The sequence below is a fragment of the Saimiri boliviensis genome, chromosome 7, assembly GCF_048565385.1.
Source record: "Saimiri boliviensis isolate mSaiBol1 chromosome 7, mSaiBol1.pri, whole genome shotgun sequence".
Taxonomy (NCBI): Eukaryota; Metazoa; Chordata; class Mammalia; order Primates; family Cebidae; genus Saimiri; species Saimiri boliviensis.
This window is the reverse complement of record NC_133455.1, coordinates 70,159,267-70,180,356: the sequence shown is the minus strand read 5'-3', so window position 1 is coordinate 70,180,356 and position 21,090 is coordinate 70,159,267. Positions and strand designations below refer to the sequence as shown.

The 21,090-nt window shown below is 37.0% G+C and overlaps 2 protein-coding genes across 2 annotated transcripts; both read right to left on the bottom strand.

Annotated features, from left to right (window-relative positions):
* Window positions 1-9,457: 9,457 nt before the first annotated feature.
* Window positions 9,458-10,387, bottom strand: LOC101049117 (olfactory receptor 6C4). The gene has a single exon (XM_003939287.4). It carries the CDS (start codon window positions 10,385-10,387, stop codon window positions 9,458-9,460), a length of 930 nt encoding a protein of 309 aa, XP_003939336.3.
* An 8,982-nt stretch (window positions 10,388-19,369) lies between these two features.
* On the bottom strand, window positions 19,370-20,308 carry LOC120365016 (olfactory receptor 6C2-like). The gene has a single exon (XM_039472252.1). It carries the CDS (start codon window positions 20,306-20,308, stop codon window positions 19,370-19,372), a length of 939 nt encoding a protein of 312 aa, XP_039328186.1.
* Window positions 20,309-21,090: the final 782 nt, after the last annotated feature.

Below are 21,090 nucleotides of genomic sequence, written 5' to 3'. Positions count from 1 at the left end.
TTCAAGCAATTCTCCTGCCTCAGCCTCCTGAGTAGCTGGGATTACAGGTGCCCACTACAACTCCTGGCCAAGTTTTTGTATTTTTAGTAGAGACAGGGTTTCACTATGTTGGCCAGGCTGGTCTTGAACTCCTGACTCTCGTGATTTGCCCACGTCGGCCTCTCAAAATGTTGGGATTACAGGAATGAGCCACCACATCTGGCTTTATCTGTCTTATGATAATAGCTGTTCTAGCAGAAGTGAGGTGATACTGTGATTTGGTTTCTCTTTTCTTTATGATTAGTGATGTTGAACGTTTTTTCATATGTTTGTTGGCCATTTGCATATCTTTTTTGAAAAATGTCTATTGAGGGTTTTTGTCTATTTTAAAATCAGGTTATTTGCTTTCTTGCTATTCAGTTGTTTGAGTTACTTAAATATTTTGCATATTAACCTCTCATCAGATGTATAGTTTGCAAATATTTTTTCCTATTCTGTAGATTGTCTCTTTACTCTGTTGATTGTTTCTTTAGCTATGTGGAAGCTTTTTAGTTTGATATAATCCCATTTGTGTATTTTTGCTTTAGTTGCCTGTGCTTTTATTATCATATACAAGAAATCACTGCCCAGATCAATGTTATGGAGCTTTCCCTCTGTTTTCTCCTAGTAGTTTCATAGTTTGGATCTTACGTTTAAATTTTGATTCTATTATGAATTGATTTTTGTATATGCTGTTAGATAAGGGTGTACTTTAATTCTTCTGTATGTGAATATCCAGTTTTTTCAACATTACTTAAAAATTGTCCTTTCCATAGGGTGGGGAGCATCACACACTGGGATCTGTTGAGGGGGTAGAGGGGAGGGACAGGGGTAGGGAGGTTGGGGAGGGATTACATGGGAGAAGTGCCAGATATAGGTGATGGGACGATGGAGGCAGCAAATCACATTGCCATGTATGTGCTTATACAACAATCCTACATGTTCTGCTGTTCTGCACATGTACCCCAGAACCTAAAGTGCAATAAAAATGAAACGAAACTGTTCTTTCTTCATTGTATGTTCTTGGCACCTTTGTTGAAAATCAGTTGGCTGTAAATGTGTAGATTTATTTCTGGGCTCTGTATTCTGTTTCATTGGTTTATGTGTCTGTATTCATGCCTGTACCATGCTGTTTTTGGTTATCATAGCTTTGCAGTATATTTTGAAGTCAGGTGGTGAGATGCCTCCTGCTTTCTTCAATTTGCTAAAGATGGCTTGGCTGTTTGGGGTCTTTTGTGGTTCCATATAAAATTTAAGAGGTATTTTTTCAATATTCATTCATGATAAAAACCTCTCAACAAACCAGGTATAGAAGAAAAGTACCTCAACACAATAAAGGCTATATATGACAAACTCACAGCTAACATTATGCTCAATAAGGAAAAGTTAAAAGCTCTCAACATTTTCCTACTTATTATGATATTAGCTGTGGGGTTGTCATACATGACCTTAATTAATTAATTAATATTCTGAATTCTTTTAAAAAATTATTATACTATTATACTTTAAGTTCTGGGGTACATGTGCAGAACATGCAGGTTTGTTACATAAGTATACATGTGCCATGGTGGTTTGCTGCATCCATCACCCCCGATCTACATTAGGTATTTTTCCTAACACTATCCTTCCCATAGCCCCCCACCCCCCAACAGGCCTGGTGTGCAATGTTCCCCTGTCTGTGTTCACGTGTTCTAATTGTTCAACACCCACTTATGAGTGAGAAAGTACGGTGCTTGGTTTTCTGTTCTCGTGTCAGTTTGTTGAGAATTACGGCTTCCAGCTTCATTCATGTTCCTGCAAGGGCATGAACCCATCCTTTTTTATGGCTGCATAGTATTCCATGGTGTATATGTGCCACATTGTCTTTATCCAGTCTATCATTGATGGGCATTTGGGTTGGTTCCAAGTCTTTGTTATTGTGAATAGTGCCACAAGAAACGTGTGTGTGTCTTTATAATAGAATAATTTATAATCCTTTGGGTATATACCCAGTAATGGGATTACTGGGTCAAATAGTATTTCTAGTTCTAGGTCCTTGAGGAATTGCCACACTGTCTTCCACAATAGTTGAACTAATTTACGTTCTCACCAACAGTGTAAAGGTGTTCCTATTTTTCCACATCCTCTCCAGCATCTGTTATCTCCTGTCTGTTTAATGATCACCATTCTAACTGGCGTAAGATGATATCTCAATGTGGTTTTGATTTGGATTTTTCTAATGACCAGGGATGATGAACTTTTTTTCATATGTTTGTTGGCTGCATAGATGTTTTCTTTTGAGAAGTGTCTGCTCATATCCTTCACCCACTTTTTGATGGGGTTGTTTCTTTTTTCTCTTGTAAATTTGTTTAAGTCCCTTGTTTATTCTGGATATTAGCCAGGTGAGTAGATTGCAAAGTTTTTCTCCCATTCTGTTAGTTGCTGGTTCACTCTAATGATAGTTTCTTTTGCTGTGCAGAAGCTGTTTAGTTTAATTAGATCCCATTTGTCTATTTTGACTTTCGTTGCCATTGCTTTTGATGTTTTAGTCATGAAGTCCTTGCCCATGCCTATGTTCTGAATGGTACTGACTAGGTTTTCTTCTAGGGTTTTTATGGTGTTAGGTCTTATGTTTAAGTCTTAATCCATCTGAAGTTAATTTTTGTATAAGTTGTAAGGAAGGGATCCAGTTTGAGCTTTCTGCATATGGCTAGGCAGTTTCTCCAACACCATTTATTAAACAGGGAATCCTTTCCTCATTGCTTGTTTTTGTCAGGTTTGTCAAAGATTAGATGGTTGTAGATGTGTGGTATTACTTCTGAGGCCTCTATTCTGTTCCATTTCTCTATATGTCTGTTTTGGTACCAGTACCATGCTGTTTTTATTACTGTAGCCTTTTAGTATAGTTTGAAGTCAGGTAGTGTGCTGCCTCCAGTTTTTTTTTTTTCTTTTGCTCTGGATTGTCTTTGCTATGTGGGCTCTCTTTTGGTTCCATATGAAATTTAAGATGAGGCTTTTTTCCCCCAGTTCTGTAAAGAAAGTCAGTAGTAGCTTGATAGGGATAGTATTGCATCTATAAATCACTTTGGGTAGTTTTGCCATTTTCATGATATTGATTCTTCCTATTCATGAGCATGGAATGTTTTTCCATCTGTTTGTGTCCTCTCTTATTTCCTGAGCAGAAGTTTGTTGTTCTCCTTGAAGAGGTCCTTCACATCCCTTGTTAGTTGTATTTATAGGTATTTTATTCTCTTTGTAGCAATTGCGAATGGGAGTTCACTCAAGATTTGGCTGTCTGTCTGTTATTGGTGTATAGGAATGCTTGTAATTTTTGCACATTGATTTTGTATCCTGAGAGTTTGCTGAAGTTGCTTATCAGCTTAAGGAGATTTTGGACTGAGACTGTGGGGTCTTCTAAATATACAATCATGTCATCTGTAAATAGAGACAATTTGACTTTCTCTTTTCCTAATGGAATATGCTTTATTTCTTTTTCTTGCCTGATTGCCCAGGACAGAATTTCCAGTACTGTATTGAATAGGAGTGGTGAGAGAGGACATCCTTGTCTTGTGCTGATTTTCAAAGAGAATGCTTCCAGTTTTTGCCCATTCAGTATGATATTGGCTGTGGGTTTGTCATAAAAAGCTCTTATTATTTTGAGATACATTTCATCAATACCTAGTTTGTTGAGAGGTTTTTTTTTTGTGTTTTTTTTTTTTTTTTTTTTTTTTTTTTAGCATAAATGGTTGTTGAATTTTGTTGAAGGCCTTCTCTGCATATATTGAGATAATCATGTGGTTTTTGTCTTTGGTTCTGTTTATGTTATGGATTATGTTTATAGATTTGCATATGTTAAACCAGCCTTGAATCCCAGGGATGAAGCTGACTTGATCGTGACAGATAAGCTTTTTGATATGCTGTTGGATTTGGTTTGTTAGTATTTTATTGAGGATTCTTGCATTGATGTTCATCATCGATATTGAAATTTTCTTTTCTAGTTGTATCTCTGCCAGGTTTTGGTATCAAGATGATGTTGGTCTCATACAATGAGTTAGGGAGGAATCCCTCTTTTTGTATTGCTTGGAATAGTTTCAGAAGGAATGGTACCAACTCCTCTTTGTACTTCTGGTAGACTCTGGCTGTGAACCCATCTCGTCCTCGACTTTTTGCTTGGTAGGCTGTTAATTACTGTCTCAACTTTAGACCTTGTTATTAGTCTATTCAGGAATTCTACTTCTTCCTAGTTTAGTCTTGGGAGGGTGTACATCTCCAGGAATTTATCCATTTCTTCTAGATTTTCTGGTTTATTTACTTATAGGTGTTTATAGTATTATCTGATGGTAGTTTGTATTTCTGTGGAATCGGTGGTGATATCCCCTTTATCATGTTTTATTGCATCTATTTGATTCTTCTCCCTTTTCTTCTTTGTTAGTCTGACTAACAAAGTCTGGTCTATCTAACTTGTTGATCTTTTCAAAACACCAGCTCCTGGATTCATTGATTTTTTGAAGGTTTTTTTGTATATTGATCTCCTTTAATTCTGCTCTGATCTTACTTATTTCTTGTCTTCTTGTAGCTTTTAAAGTTGTTTGTTCTTGCTCCTCTAGTTCTTTTATTTGCGACATTAGGGTGTTGATTTTAGATCTTTCCTCTTTTCTCTTCTGCCCATTTAGTGCTATAAATTACCCTCTACTCACTGCTTTAAATGTGTCCCAGAGATTCTGGTATATTGTGTATTTTTTCTCTTTGGTTTCAAAGAACATCTTTATTTCTGCCTTCGTTTCATTATTTATCCATTATTCATTCAGGAGCAGATTGTTCAGTTTTCATGTAGTTGTGCAGTTTTGAGTGAATTTCTTAATCCTGAGTTCTAATTTGATTTCACTGTGGTCTGAGAGACTGTTTCATTGTGTTGAGGTATGTTCCTTCTATACTGAATTTGTTTATGGCTTTTATCAAGTGATGTTGAATTTTATCAAATGCTTTTTCTGCATCTATTGAGATGATCATGTGGTTTTTATACTTCATTCTCTTAATGTAGTGTATCACATTTATTGATTTGCATATGTTGAACAATCCTTGTGTCCCTGGAATGAATCCCACTTCGTCATGAGGAATGATCTTTTTAATATGCTGGTTGGATTTGTTTTTCTAGTATTTTGTTGAGAATTTTTTTCATCTATGTTCATCAAGGATATTTTAATTTAATTTTCTTTTTAAAATGTTCTTATTGTGTTTTGATATCAAGGTAATGCTGACATCCTAAAATGAGTTTGGAAGAATTTTCTTCTTTGAAATTTTTTTGGAAGGGCTTGAGAAGGAATGGTGTTAATTATTTTTTAAATGTTTGGTAGAAAACAGCACTGAAGCTATCAGGTCCTGAGCATTTCTTTAATGGGAGGCTTTTTGTTGCTCATTAAATTGCTTTACTCATTGTTTATCTGTTCAGATTTTCTATTCATTTCTAAATAAGTCTTGGTATGTTGTATGTTTTAAGGAATTTATTTGTTTCTTCTGGGTTATCCAATTTATTGATGTATATTTGTTCAAAATAGTCTCATAATTATTTATATTTCTGTGGTATTGAATGTTTCCTTTTTCATTTCTGATTTAATTTATTTGAGTCTTCCCTTTTTTCTTAGTTTTTCTAACTAAGGGTTTGTTGATTTTGTTGGAGCTTGTAGTAATTATTCTAAGTGAAGTAATACAGAGTGGGAAATTAAAAACTGTTCTAATTTGTAAGTGGGAACTAAGCTATGAGTATACAAAAGCATATGGAGTGGTATAATGAACTTTAGATTCTCAGAAGGGGGACGATGGGGGGGCTAGAGATCAAAATTACACTACTTGGGTGACAGGTGCACTCAAATATCAGAATTCACCACTATTTATTGATGTAACAAAAGGCCACTTGTACTTCAAATGATTCTTGTGTTTCAGCCTTTTAAGTAGCTGGAATTATAGGCATGCAATTTCCATTTTTTTGTTGTTGTTGTTGTTGTTGGTGCAAAAGTAATTGCGGTTTTTGCCATTATTTTAGTGGCAAAAACCGCAATTACTTTTGCATCAATGTAATAGTAGAGATGGGGTTTCACTGTGTTGGCCAGGCTTTTCTTGAATTCCTGACCTCAAGTGATCTGCCTGCCTCAGCCTCCCAAAGAGTTGGGATTAGAGGTATGAGCCACTGTACCTGGCTGAAACATAAAAATTAAAAAAATTATACTTTATACAAAAATTAGCTGGTGTGCTGGTAGATGGCTGTAATCTCAGCTACTCAGAAGGCTGAGGCAGGAGAATTGCTTGAAACTGGGAGGTAGAGGTTGCAGTGAGCCGAGACCATACCATTTCATTCCAGCCTGGGTGACAGAGTGAGAATCCGTCTCAATTATATTTTATTTGTGTTCTATTTCATACTCTTTGCAAGAAATGACACTGGAAGATTACCTCTTTAGAGTTGTAATCCATACATCCACAAGCTCTGGCAGCTTTAAAGAGAGGCAATGGACGAATGAATGCCCAAATGTAGCAGATTGGCTCTTGTTCATTTTCATAATCTCCTCACCCTAGCACTGGTATCTTATTCTGAGAATATTAGGCAGCTAAAGCTGTTTCTTTTAATTCTAGTCCACACTGGTAACATGAGGAATAAAACTCACCATTTTATATATTTAGATACTGAACATTCTGGTAGCTCAGCACCAGACTCTGGGAAGTCATTGCTTTTGCTTATCTATGACTTGGATTACATTTCAAGTATGTGTTAACATAAAGCCAGACTAGATGGACAGCTTCAGAAGAATATGACTTGCTTTTTTTTTGACAAACTCATTTAGAAGGTGATTCATTCTTTTCCATATTCATTTCCAAGTGCTTATATAAAGAAGGCTGGGTGAAGTCTTGCCTAGTGATCTTAAACATTAACTTACACAAAGTACCTTCCTTCCTTATCTCAGCATATTAATACATCCTCTCTCTCCCATAGATATCTAGGGCAATGAAGTTGATGCTAGCCCATCCTTATAACCTGCTGCCAAGTATTTTGATGGCTTTATTTAAAGTGTAGGTAAGACCTTTGCTGACTCAGCTACCCAGCATGCAGCTGGATGTATGGAAAGTAGAAATATGCTGGCCTTGTGCAGATGCATTTCAAGTAGAATGGCCAACATTTCTACAGTCCCAGTTATATTAAACCAATCAATTTAATACCTTCTTTCTAGTTAACCTCTGGTTCCTTGAAAAAGATATTGTTTATAATTATCATTTAGTTATAATAGAGATCATTTATTAAACACAGTAAATACTGGCAGTCTTAATGTTTTACATTTATTTTCTCACTGAATGCTCAAAACTATAAGTTTGACATTAATATTATAAACATTTTAGAGTTGCCATAGGTGAGCCTTAGGGAGATCAAGAAAGTATCCCCAGGTAACTTTGGTAGAAAGTTGAAAATCTGAGATTTGAACCTAAAGCCTGTGTTTTAAGCCACTATATGACATTGTTCCTACTGTACCATAGGTTTTGGTAGATATGTGGATGTAGGGGAACTCAATGATTTAGATGTGGCTGTTCAAGAACATATCTCTAAGATATGTGGATGTAGGGGAACTTAATGATTTAGATGTGGCTGTTCAAGAACATATCTCTACCAATTGAAATGTAGTGCAGTATATTTGGAATATATCGAATATTATCACCAATCTTTAGCTAGCAACCAAAGAAAACCAGATATTCAAAATGGCAACAGCTTTACATAAAATACTTTTTTCAAAAATATTATACATTCTCCAGTACTTTCTGTGGCTTCGAGAATTTGCTCTCATAATCAGTTCAATCCAACTTGTTCCTTAAATGCTTGAGAAGTACCTCATTCTACTCAATATATTACCACATATAAAGCATGTGAAAAATACCAGATTATGTTCCACTTGTACCCCAAATACTAACAAAGCTCCTGCAATGTGTTTGGATATTATTAAGCTGTGTACAAGTGCTCAGATTTAAAAAAATCCTTACTTCCGTTGAAGTTGGACACTACCACTACCTATTCAAATTCAAGTTATCATTGCCTTGAATCCGTTTGTAAAGTTTCTGGTAGGTAGTCTATTTCTAGTTATTTTTCAAGACTCATAATTTGGAACATTCTAGACATAAAATTGCAATGACACTTTATATTTGTTTCACTTTGTAAAAAGGTCATCCATAGTTTATGTTAAAAATAAAAGCAAAAATTTGGGGGAAAGTTAAAGAAGTAGAGCCAGATAACAGAATTTTCTTTTGTAATATCTAATACAATGAAACAAAAAGATGAAAATAAAATCACAATAGGAAGAAAAAAAACACCAGAAACTGTCAAAGACAGAGAAAACAGATGTTATGCCATTAACTCAAAATATGTCATCTAAGAAAAGAAACAATAGATTTTGTCTAGGAGAATGAAAGTCTTCTAAACTTGCCTCTAGAAACCTCTTTTAACCATAAACTAGAAAAATGAACATATAAGTTGACAAAAATCTTAAGAATTTTCTCCTCATTTGGAGAAAAGTAGACTAAATGTATATAGTCTTTCTTTCATTTTCCTCTTAGGAAAGGATGGAGGTTACATTGGTTATATGTGAAATATAAACGAAAAAAGGGAGGAGAATCAAAATTGTTCACTCCTTGATGGAAACAGAGTTTCTAGGGATCCATGCTGAAGAGCAATGCCGATACTACATTCTCCTCAAAACAATTCTCAAAACTTTTACTGACTCATGAAACCCAACTAACTCAGTAGTTGTATTAATATACTTTTATGATCTGGCTCCCTTTTTCACTCTAAATGCTTATCTTCCTACTCTTCTAAATAAGCAGTATGTTTTGCTTCTTAAATGTTAAGTAATTTTTGGAAAGCAAAACTAATTCTTTCTCATTTTTTTTTTTTTTTTTTTTGAGACAGAGTCTCACTCTGTAACCCAGGCTGGAGTGCAATGGCGTGCTCTCAGCTCACCACAACCTCTGCCCACTGGGTTCAAGCAATTCTCTCGCCTCAGCCTCCCAAATAGCTGGGATTACAGGTGCGCACCACCACACCCAGCTAATTTTTGTATTTTTAAGTAGAGACAGGGTTTCACCATATTGGTCAGGCTGGTCTTGAATCCCTGACCGCGTGATCTACCTGCCTCAGCCTCCCAAAGTGCTGGGATTACAGGCATGAGCCACCGCGCCAGGTTAGAACTAATTCTTTCTAACTGTTCCTTTTTGGATCTCCATTAACTCTTCTCTAATAACAGTTAAAATGTTATTTTGTTTTTTATAAATTTGTATATCTTTCTTCATTCCAGACTATAGTTTCCTTGAAATTAAGACACACTTTTCCTATTTTTATCCTCAAGGGCCAATTTAGCACTTGAAATATAGACACTCAATGTGTATTTATTAAGTGAAAAAATCTTTTTTTATTAATGTGTAATCTCCTTTTTTAAAGTTTCACAATCTTTTTGACTGAGTCCTTGAAAGCTTGTTTCACTTGCTGATTTCTTAAAGTATATATGAAGGGATTCAACAAGGGGGTAACTGAAGTAATGAGTACAGCTATTCCTTTGTTGAAAGCACCTCCTTCTTTTGCAGAAGGATTAATGTACATAAACATGCAGCTGCTGTAAGAGAGGGAGATGACAATCATGTGGGAGGAGCAAGTGGAAAAGGCCTTTGTCCTTTGCTGGGCAGAGGGGAGCTTCAGAATAGTCCTGATAATGTATGTGTATGACAGTGTCACCAGCACCAGAGTAACCACAAGAGTCACAACAGCCAAGAGGATGACCATCAATTCTAAGAAGCTTGTGTCTGAGCAGGCAAGCTCCATGAGAGGCCCATAGTCACAGTAATAGTGATTCAGAATATTGGAGGCACAGAAATCTACCTGGCTCATCAGGATGATTGGTGGTAAGATTGCTAGGAATCCCCCCAGCCAGGAGAAGAACACTAGTTGTATGCAGACTCTGCTGCTCATAATAGTCAGGTAATGCAAGGGTTTGCAGATGGCCACATAACGATCATAGGACATGGAGGCCAGGAGGTAAAACTCTGTAGCTCCAAGAAATATAGCAAAAAAATACTGAGTCAAGCAGCCAGCAAAGCTGATGACTTTATTTCCTGTTGTCATGCTGGTCAGAAATCTGGGAATAAAAATGGATGTGAAGGAAATTTCTAAGAAGGAGAAATTCCGGAGGAAGAAATACATGGGGGTCTGGAGGTGGGGATCTAGTAAGGTGAGGGTGATAATAGTCAGATTTCCTAGGACACTTAGCATGTAGGTGAGGAATAGAAAGATGAATATCATCACTTGGAGTTCGGGTTGATTTGTAAGGCCCAGTAGAATAAACTCACCAAACATGGTTCTGTTTTTCATTGTTGACCTTCAGAAAACCTAAAGGGAAAAAGTGAGAATGATGAAAATGGAAGAATTTCTTAGGGCAGGAGTGATAAAGCTTATTTTAATGAACAGAATCAGATCAGACATTACTCACCATTCAGATGGTCCAAACCAGTGTCCCATTGGATGGCACTTGGCTCCATGCAAGCCCCATATCTTTTATGTAAGTAACCTTTTTCATTTCTCAAGTTGACCTGTTCCTGGGCACTTAAGAAAATTTATTAGGCTGGGTGCAGTGGCTCATGCCTGTAACCCCAGCACTTTGGTAGGGTGAGGTAGGCAGATCACCTGAGGTCGGAAGTTAGAGACCAGCCTGACCAATATGGAGAAACCCTGTCTCTACTAAAAATACAGAAATTAGCTGGGCATGGTGGTGCATGCCTGTAATCCCAGCTACTCAGGAGGCTGAGGATGGAGAATTACTTGAACCTGGGAGACGGAGGTTGCAGTGAGCTGAGATCACGCCATTGCAGTCCAGGCTGGACAACAAGAGTGAAACTCGGTCTCCAAGGAAAAGAGAAATTTATTATAGAATAACTATTCATGATTCTTCAGAAAAAGAGAAGTTTTTGAACCTATTGCTTCCTTTCAAAATGTTTATAAAACCTTCATGTTTAAAGCACTTTCTCCTGACTGTATTATAAGCTCTCCTGCTTCTGTGCTTTTGGCACATCTCTCTCTACCTCATTCTGTTTTCTGTGCTTTCCTGTTTCTTTCTTTCCTTTCTCTGTACTATTTGATGCTTCACTGGATATCTGCTGTAGATCCTTATCTCAGCAAATACTGTCCAAATCTCTGACATCTTTGTTTCAGAAACAAGTAGGAATTTCCCTACACAGGCAATGCTGAAGATAATATTATTTTGTATTGTGAGCCTTTTCCTCTACATGAACAAGGCTTAAGCATCAATATGTTACATTAATTAACATTTTATTATAGGTTTCTGTGCCACATTCAGAGTCATCCAGGCACTGATTTGAGATATATCTCTGAGAAGAGAAATTTTAAGATCTCTGTAAGCAGCACTATGGAATGAATTTTGCTGAGGCTTAGAGTCCTCAATGGCAACTAAAGATGACAGTTTATTACCCAAACTCTCCTGTTTTGTATTCTTGTCTTACAGAAGCCAGAAAAAGTTTTTGACAATAAGATCTTTGTAAATAAATTGGTAATTCTCAGGGAAGGGAAATTTGATGGTAGTATTCTGAGTGCATCTTTAGATTTTTCTGATTAAGAGGGAAATATGATATAAAAGGGTTCCTTTAATTTACATGCAATGGATTAGAAAAATTATATTATTACAATCATTCTTGTCAGCCTTCCCATCTTCCCATACAGTTTTTGGAGGTCCTAGATGATGTTAAACATTGACCTGGGTCTCCTGCAACCCTCTTCCTTGTTTATACTAAGCTGTAGTCTTTAGCAAGTACTGCATTTTCTTCCAGATTTTCACAGTTGATTCATTTCATAATCCACATTTATAGAATGATAAAATCAATGACTTTAAAAACATATGATGCTCATACCTTTGATAATCTGAATGACTGTAGTGAACTATTTACCTTGTTGTACCTAAGAGGTAAATAAAAGATGAGATGTGCCACGTGGAGCTTTGAGTAGTATAAACTTCAACATGTTTTCCATTGGCTTCCATCCACATTCTACTTTTCTCTTAATGGAAGTATCCAAGCTTGTGGAACTTAACTGGGAAAAAAAGCATATTATGTTCCATTCTAAGAATCCAATCCAGAATCAAATCATAGTTCTTGAGAGACACAGACCTTCAAATGTATAATAAAAAAAGAAAAAAAAAAAGCCTATAGCAGTTATTGAATCAGAAGAAAAGACTTTGAGAGACTGCAAATTCCTTAAAATTTATGTTCTAAGAGAGATTATGTTGAAGTTCTTAGATGGGAGGGTATGGGCATCTTTGCAGTTTCTGTGTTAACTAGAGGAACACAGGTTTTATCTGCTCTTTTTAGAGCAGGCACATGGGATCAATTTCCTGAAGAAGCTAAAGAAGCCCTGTGGACCAAAGTTCAAAAGGGGCTAATGAACCTCAGTTGTTGGCAATTTTGAGAACCAACTGTAAACATATGTCTGAGAAGAGAGGCTCCAGAGAGACCACTGAGATAAAAGTTCCATTAGAGAGTCTGCCACAGCCATGAAGTTTTGGGGAAATGTAGAGCAATGGAGGGACACTCCCTGGGGGTGGGTGTGCCTGGCCTTGTCATTGTTCCTGTTGTCTCTCTTTCAATAACCCATTGTGGCCAGTGCTCAAACATGATATAAATGAATGACACTTCACAGTAAATCACCATAGCCTGAATGCTGTGGTATCCTCCATTAATCTCCCATGTCTAAACTACCAAATTACTGACTACATTCAACCAACAGCTGGAAAATAGTTTGCTATTTACATATTTTGCTAATATGTTCAATTCAATGCATAGTTCAAACAGCCTCTCAGAAGCAATTAGCCTTCACTTTTGAATGAAATATACTTTCACTCACTTCCCCTTCCCCATGGGATATCTCAACAGGTCTGCCAGCACACAGTCTTTGCAGGCAAGATCTTAACCGCATTCAACTTTTTCCAGGAACACACATGTTGCTAATAACAAACCCTTGAAAATGTGGAAGCAGCTTTAAAAGTCAATACTGCGCAGAAGGTGAAAGAATTTGGAAGATTAGGCTAGAAAAAGCCTATAATCTGGTGGGGGCCTAGAATACATAGAAGGCTATGGAAAATTTGGAACTTCTTGGAGATTGGTTAAGTGGTTATGACCAGAATGTTAATAGAAATATGAACAGTAAAAGCCATTCTGACAAAGTTTCAGATAAAACTGAGGAGCAAAGTTTTGGAAACTTGTGGAAAGGCCATTCTTGTTATAAATTGGACAAGAGCTTGGCTGAGCTGTGTCTATACTTGAGAGCTTTGTTTATCAAATTTGAGATTGATGAACTAGCATATATGGCAGAAGAAATGTCTAAGCAAAATAGAAGCAGCTGCATGGTTGCTTTTGGCCACTTCCATTGAGATTCGGGAACAAAGAAACAATTTACAACAGAATTTATAATTAAAAGGGAAACAGGGTAGAAATATTTGAAAAACTTTCAGCTTGGCTATGTAGAGTGAAAAGTCATGTTCAGGAGAGGAAACCAAGCATACAGAACCATTTGCTAAGAAGATTAGCACAGGTCAAAAAGAGTCAGGTACTATTCTCAAAACAATGGAAAAAATACCCTGAAGACATATCAGAGATCTTCAATGCTGCCTCTCTCATCACAGGCCCAGAGGTATAGGAGGGCAGAATGCTTTCAGGGGATAGGCCTGGGGTGATCTTCATGGATTCACTGCCCAGGGTTGCCTCAGGATTCTGCTGCCTACATTTTAGTACAGTGCTCCATGGCTGCCTCAGCCATGGCTCAACCTGCCCCAGGTGAAGCTCATGTTGCAGCCCAGGAAGGCACAAGTTATAGCTGGTAGTGTCCATGTGGTATTAATTCTGCAGGCTTTCAGAAAATGGGAGCTGTGGAGGCTTGGTGGCCTCCACCTAGATTTCAAAGAATGGCATCAAAAGCCTGGGGTTCTTGGCAGAGTTGTGTCACAGGGGTGGAGCCACCATAGAGACTTTGATTGCTTAATCAAAACAATACTCAGCATAAATGTAGGGTTGAAGCTGCTATAGAGTTCCCACCATGGGATTGAAGGGGCTGTGGGAGTGAGTCCACTGCAGAGAGTCCTCACTAGGGGCATGCCTTGAGGAGTATGGGAGTAGAACTGCTGAAACTCCAGAACTACCAATGTACAATGTCAGCCTGGGAGAGCTGAATGAACTAAGCCCAGCAAAGCCATAGGGGCAGGCCTGCTTGAGGCTTTGGGGATAAAATCCTTAAGCCAAAGTGAGGGTGCCAGACATGGAGTCAAGGAGATTATTTTGGAATCTTAGGACCTAATGTCTACTTTCTTGGGTTTTGAACTTGCTTCAGGCCTGTTATCCCTTTCTTCTTGCCTATTTTCTCCCTTTTGGAATGGGAATGCGTCTTTCATAGGCTCACAGATGAGACTTTGGACTTTGACCTTTTGAGTTGGTGTGGAAACAAGTTAAGACTTTGGGGCATTGGGGATGAAATGAATATACTTCTGTGTGAGAAGAACACATGTTTTAGGGGTTCAGGGGAATAATGGCATGGTCTGAATATTCCCTGAGAAACTTCTATTGAAACTTGATTTCCAATTTAGCAATATTGAAAGGTAGGGCCTTTAAATGGTGATTGGATCATTAAGGCTCTGTCCTTATAAATAGACTAATCCATTCACAGATTAATGGATTAATGGGTTATCATGGGATCATGGGAATGGAAATACTGACTTTATAAAAGAGGAAGAGAGATCTGAACTAGCATGTCCACATGCTCAGCTCCCTCATCACGTGATGCCCTGTGCCTACCTTGGTAGTCTGCAGGGTCCCCAACAGTTGGAAGGCCCTCACCAGATATACTTTCTTGACTTGTACTTCTCAGGCTTCATAACTGTAAGAAGTAAGTATCTTTTTTTTAAAAAATAAATTACCCCATTTTATCTATTCTAAGTAACAAAACATACTAAGACAATTCTGTTGATAACGTTATGTTGATAACATCCTCATGTGAGGAAATTCAAAGGATACACTCACACAGGATATACAAACACTTGTTGAACTTACCAAATGAGGTTGGACCATTGTGTCCCATAAATTTCAAGGCCCTAGACCCTTCAGAAAAATTTCTGGGCATTACTAATCAGCTCAGAGATAATCCATACCTGATGAAGTGAGAAATCAACTCCTCACCTTCATTGACAGCCACTATTTTAAAGTGGGCTTAACACTTAAGATATTTATTTGGGTTTCAGTGGCAATATATTCCTCATTTACAAATTTTGTTTAAGTCCATTATGCTGATAACCACTTAGAGTATGCCACCCAATAAGAAAAGGCTCTAGAATCTCTCTAAATTGTAATACAACAGGCACTTTCATTGATGCCCCACAGAGGCTCCTGCACCATAGAGACTTTAACAGTCTCTTCTCATTCTTTCTGAAGTCTCTGCATCCACAATGGCCATAAATTGTTTAGGGGATTCAGCTAAAACAAAACAAAACAAAACAAAACAAAACAAATCAAAACAAAACAAAACACCTGCCTTGGCTCTGCCCTACACCCCACTAGGACTACATTTGTTGGCTTCATATGGGGCCCTTCTGGAGAAGAAACTCACATGGTTAGTGCTAACCAGGAAATATTTAAAATAGTCTCTACATGCAACCAACAACCATTGCTTTGGATACATTAAATGAAATAGCCTGGTTTCATATCTTATATTTAAGTTTTTTATCTATTTTGAGTTGATTTTTGTATGTGATGTGAGATAAGGATCCAATTTTATTCTTCTGCATGTGGATATTCAATTGTCTCAGCACCATTTGTTGAAGAGATTGTCATTTTCCCATTATATGTTCTTGGCTCTGTATTCTGTCCCATTGTCAATGTGTCTATTTTTATGCCAGTACCATGCAGCTTTTATGACAATAGCTTTGTAGTAGATTTTTTTTTTTTTTTTTTTTTTTTTGAGACAGAGTTTCACTCTTGTTACCCAGGCTGGAGTGCAATGGCGCGATCTTGGCTCACCACAACCTCCGCCTCCTGGGTTCAGGCAATTCTCCTGCCTCAGCCTCCTGAGTATCTGGGATTACAGGCACGCGCCACCAAGCCCAGCTAATTTTTTTGTATTTTTAGTAGAGACGGGGTTTCACCATGTTGACCAGGATGGTCTCGATCTCTCGACCTCGTGATCCACCCGCCTCGGCCTCCCAAAGTGCTGGGATTACAGGCTTGAGCCACCGTGCCCGGCCCTTTGTAGTAGATTTTGAAATCAGTGAAGCCTCAAGCATTGTTGTTCTTTTTGCTCCAGATTGCTTTGGCTATGTGGGATCTTTTGTGGTTCCATATAAATTTTATATACATTTTTTCTATTTCTGTAAAAAATACCATTGGAATTTTGATAGGGATTGTATTGAATCTGTACATTACTTTGGGTAGTTACATATTTTAGCAATATTCATTTTTCTAATCCCAAAACAAGAAATACCTTTTCATTTATTTGTATTTTTTCAATTTATTTCATCAGTGTTTTATAGTTTTTAGTATTCAGATGTCTCACTTCTTATTGAAAACTGAGTTTTAATTTTTACACCTAGCTATGTTTTTCTTGTTGTTGTTGTTGCTATTGTAAATGGGATTGTTCTCTTGATTTATTTTTAGGATAGTTTGTTGTTAGTGTATAGAAATAAGACTGATTTTTGTATGTAAATTTTATATCCTGCAACTGTACTGAATTTGTTGATCAGTTCTAACAGTCATTTGGAGGAGTCTTCAGAGCTTTCTGTAAGTTATATCATGTCAGCAACAGACCATTTCCCTTTTCTGTCATGACATCTTTTATTTATTTCTCTTGCCTAATTGCTCTGACTAGAGCTTTCAGTATGATGCTGAAAAAAGTGGTGAGTGTGGGTATCCTTGAGAGACCTTCAACTTTTTACTATTGAGTATGATGTTCACTGTGGGCTTGTCATATATGAGCTTTATTGTATTGAGGTATATCCCTTCTGTACCTAATCTGCTTTTTTTTTTTCAAGATGAAGTTTGACTCTCTTGCCCAGGCTGGAGTGTGGTGGTATGATCCCAGATCACTACAACCTCCACCCTCTGAGTTCAAGGAATTCTCCAACCTCAGCCTCCCGAGTAGCTGGGACTACAGGTGTGTACCACCATGTCTGGATAATTTTTTGTATTTTCATTAGAGATGGGGTTTCACCGTGTTGGCTAACCTGGTCCCAAACTCCTGACCTCAAGTGATCTACCTGCCTTGGCTTCCCAAAGTGCTAGGATTACAGGCATGAGCCACCACACCTGGCCTGTTAAATGCTTTTTTTTTTTTTTTGTGCATCTATTCAGATGGGCATGCTTTTGTCTTTTATTCTGAAAACTTTCCCTTTTCTGTCATGATGTCTTTTATTTATTTCTCTTGCCTAATTGCTCTGACTAGAGCTTTCAGTACTATGCAACAATCCTTCCTGCAAGATCTGCACATGTACCCCAGAAATTAAAGTATAATAAAAAATATTAAAAAAATAGATTTCCATTTTCAAATACTGCATGGAAGTAGTGGAGCTCATGAACATGAAGGCTGTGCGAATGAGGACAATCGTTGTTTTCATAGGCTAATGCCTGGAGGATCTTCTCTATTGCCTTTGTAAGACCATGGGACTGCCAAAGTTGGGGTAGAACTGGAATGGTTGAGGCTATCTTCAGCCAATTAAGAGGTGTATGGAGTACATTTAAACTCTATTGGAAATATGATTGGCAAGCACAGTACTTGACCTTATGGAGCTCAGTGTCTGGTGAAGAAGAGATCATTAATGAAATAATCGTATTGAAAAATATGTCATGTAATAAAGAGATTATTCATTTTCAAAGTTACTAACATACAAAAAAGATAAGAAAAATTATCTGTAACAAAATCTTGTCTACCCTCAGCAGACTAAATACATTCTTTAATTACTCCTTCAGTCTGGTAAACTCAATTATTAACTTGCTTTGCTCAGTTCACAGTTCAGAATTTCCATAGATATTTCTTTCCCATTTTATTTTTAAAAGCATATTCTACATCTAGAGAGTTCCAGTGGACAGACTGGGAATCGGGTGGAGAAAAAAGATTTATTTATTCTAGTGTAATCATCTTCAGACTCATTCTTTATCTCTGATGTGAGGAATTTTGGAACTGTTTATCCATTATGGTCCAATTTCATGGTCTTATAAATTAGCTTGGGATAGCCCCCTAAATATCACTAGAATTTCTGGCCTGTTTTCTAGTGCCACCTTACTCCTCCAACTTGTCCTTCAGTTTAATATTTCCTCAAATTTGGAAGAAATTATGCAGTTAAAAGATCTGTCTGAGTTGGTGGTAATAAAAACCAGAGAGTAATGTGAACTTTTTGACCCCTGGTACAGCACATATTTCCCTAGAGCATCAGATAAACAATAGAAAATTATGAAGAAAGAGAGGTAATGAGGAAGTGGGACTAAGTTGAAAAGGCAAAAATGAGCACTTAAAAATTTGAATTCTTTATTCATTGGTTAGTTTTATTAGACTCTGTGGTTTAGATTGGATTTCTTTGTATTTAGAAATCCTCAAAAATATTTAGAAAAAATGATTAGAAAAATTATTATGGTGAATAATTTGGATAACAGAATAGAATTCAGGTACAAATTTTCATTTATATTTTGTCCTTCCCATTAACCCCTTTAAGCTTATTAAGCTGATATTCTGAAAGGGCAAAAATATACACATAGATGCACCCAGGTATACACACAGTGACAGGCATATGAAATTCTATTTATACAGAGTTAGGGTTTTTAATAAAAGGAAGTTGTACAGCTTTTAAGCAAATGGCATTTGAAAAAAATTTTAGTCTGTATTTGTATCTTGCTGAAAAGTGGAAGAGATAGAATAATGCCTGTTATCAAGGAGGGTACTTACAGGATTATTTCTGCAGACATAGATGATCATCATTGATGTCCTTGGGAAATCTGGGGCTTAAATCTGGACATGTAAGTCAGTACAAAAGGAGCAGATGAGCACCAATATGACAGTAAATTGATGCTGTCCACATTTCTTGTTATGTGAATAATAATAGGTGTGATATTATAAAAGTTTGCTGAAGATTTATTCCCATGTATTTCTGGGAATAGCTTGAAATAAAAAGGTTAATTAATACTTTTATAGATAGTGGGTGGTAAGTGTAACAGAATGAGGTTGTAATATACAAAAATCGTGACTAGTATAGAATTAGGGAAAAATAAAATGGAGATAGTGAATTCTTTTATAATTTTTCAATTTGCACTCATTACTCCTTTAGTTCTTTGAGATAGATGCAATTCTTTTGATCATGTCTTTGAAACCCTGTATTACTTGCTTATTCCTTAGCGTGTAAATGAAGGGATTCATAACTGGGGCAACCGAAGTGGTAAGCACTGACACCACCTTGTTAATAGCTACCCCTTCTTTTGCAGATGGTTTAATATAGATAAAGATGCAGCTTCCATAAGTGATAGAAACCACAATTATATGGGAAGAGCAAGTGGAAAAAGCCTTTTTCCTTTGCTGGGCAGAAGGGAATCTGAGAATGGTCCCGATGATGTAAGTGTAGGACATAATCACACACACCAAGGTAAACAGGAGTGTCAACACTGCCAAGATTAATACAAATCGCTCTATAAACTCTGTATCAGAGCAAGTAATCTTCAGGATGGGGGCAGCATCACAGCCAAAGTGATCTATGACATTGGAATCACAAAATTCAAGCTCAAAGCCCATGCCAAATGGTGGGATAACAATGATTAGAGCAATTATGTAACAGTCAATAAGGAACTTGATGCAGACTCTTTTGCTCATGATGGTCGTGTAATGCAGGGGTTTGCAGATGGCTACATAACGGTCATAGGACATAGCTGTTAGGAGAAAAAACTCAGTCACACCCAGGACAACAACAAAAAATAATTGAGTGGCACATGCATTATAGGTAATGGTATTGTCCCCAGATGCCATTGTGTAGAGAAATCTGGGAATGCAGACAGTTGTAAATGAGACTTCCAAGATGGAAAAATTCCGGAGGAAAAAATACATAGGTGTTTTAAGGTGGGAGTCCACCAAGGTGAGAGTGATGATGGTCAAATTTCCAACAACACTCAACAAATAGGTTAGAAACAAGAATATGAAAAGCAGAACCTGTAGATTTGGGTCATCTGTTAGTCCCACCAGGATAAACATTGTTATTGCTGTATAATTTTTCATCACTGATTCCTGACTATGGCTTAGTCTGTGTGTAAAAATAAGAAAAAAAGTAGAGCAGAGAAAGGGACTGTCAGCATGAATTAGCAGTGGGGTGAGGTGAAAAGTTAGATAAACCACAATTTTATTTTATTTTATTTTTCTGTTAACCAGCATGCTGTTGGAGTAATAGTTAACGAATAATTCTACTGGAACACCAATGCTGAGTATTATATGAGAGGCCAGCCAGAGGCTTATTAAGTATATTTTATTACTATACTGATGTAGTATCAATTCAATTATAAAAGCATTTTTTGATTACCAACTCCATAGAAAGAAAGCTATTTTATGTTGTCTGAGTTAATGATGGAAAAACACTGTCATAAAATAGACATGGTTTGTAATCTCATGATAATAATATCTCTACATGTGCTTATCCTCTTGGTTTCATGTGAGGTAAACAGGGATGACTGTAGTCAAGGTTGTGAAATTAAAATTCTTCTGATATCAGCCTGTTTTCTTACTTGCTATGATAGTCCACATTGTCCTATAAAGTACCTCAAGCCTTTCTGCCTTCTTCCCTTTCTAAACTGCACAAAAATACTCTTTGCAGGTCCATTCTAAAGACAGAATCTGCCTGATCTTTTAAAACCATACACAAGATCCATTCTTCTGTTTAAAGCCACTCAGTGGAGTTTCATTTCCCTTGGAATAAAATTCAAAGTTCCAACTCTGGTTTTTAAGGCATTTCATGGCTACATCAGTATGTAACAGCCCTAATTCATCTCTTACTTGTCCAGTTATGT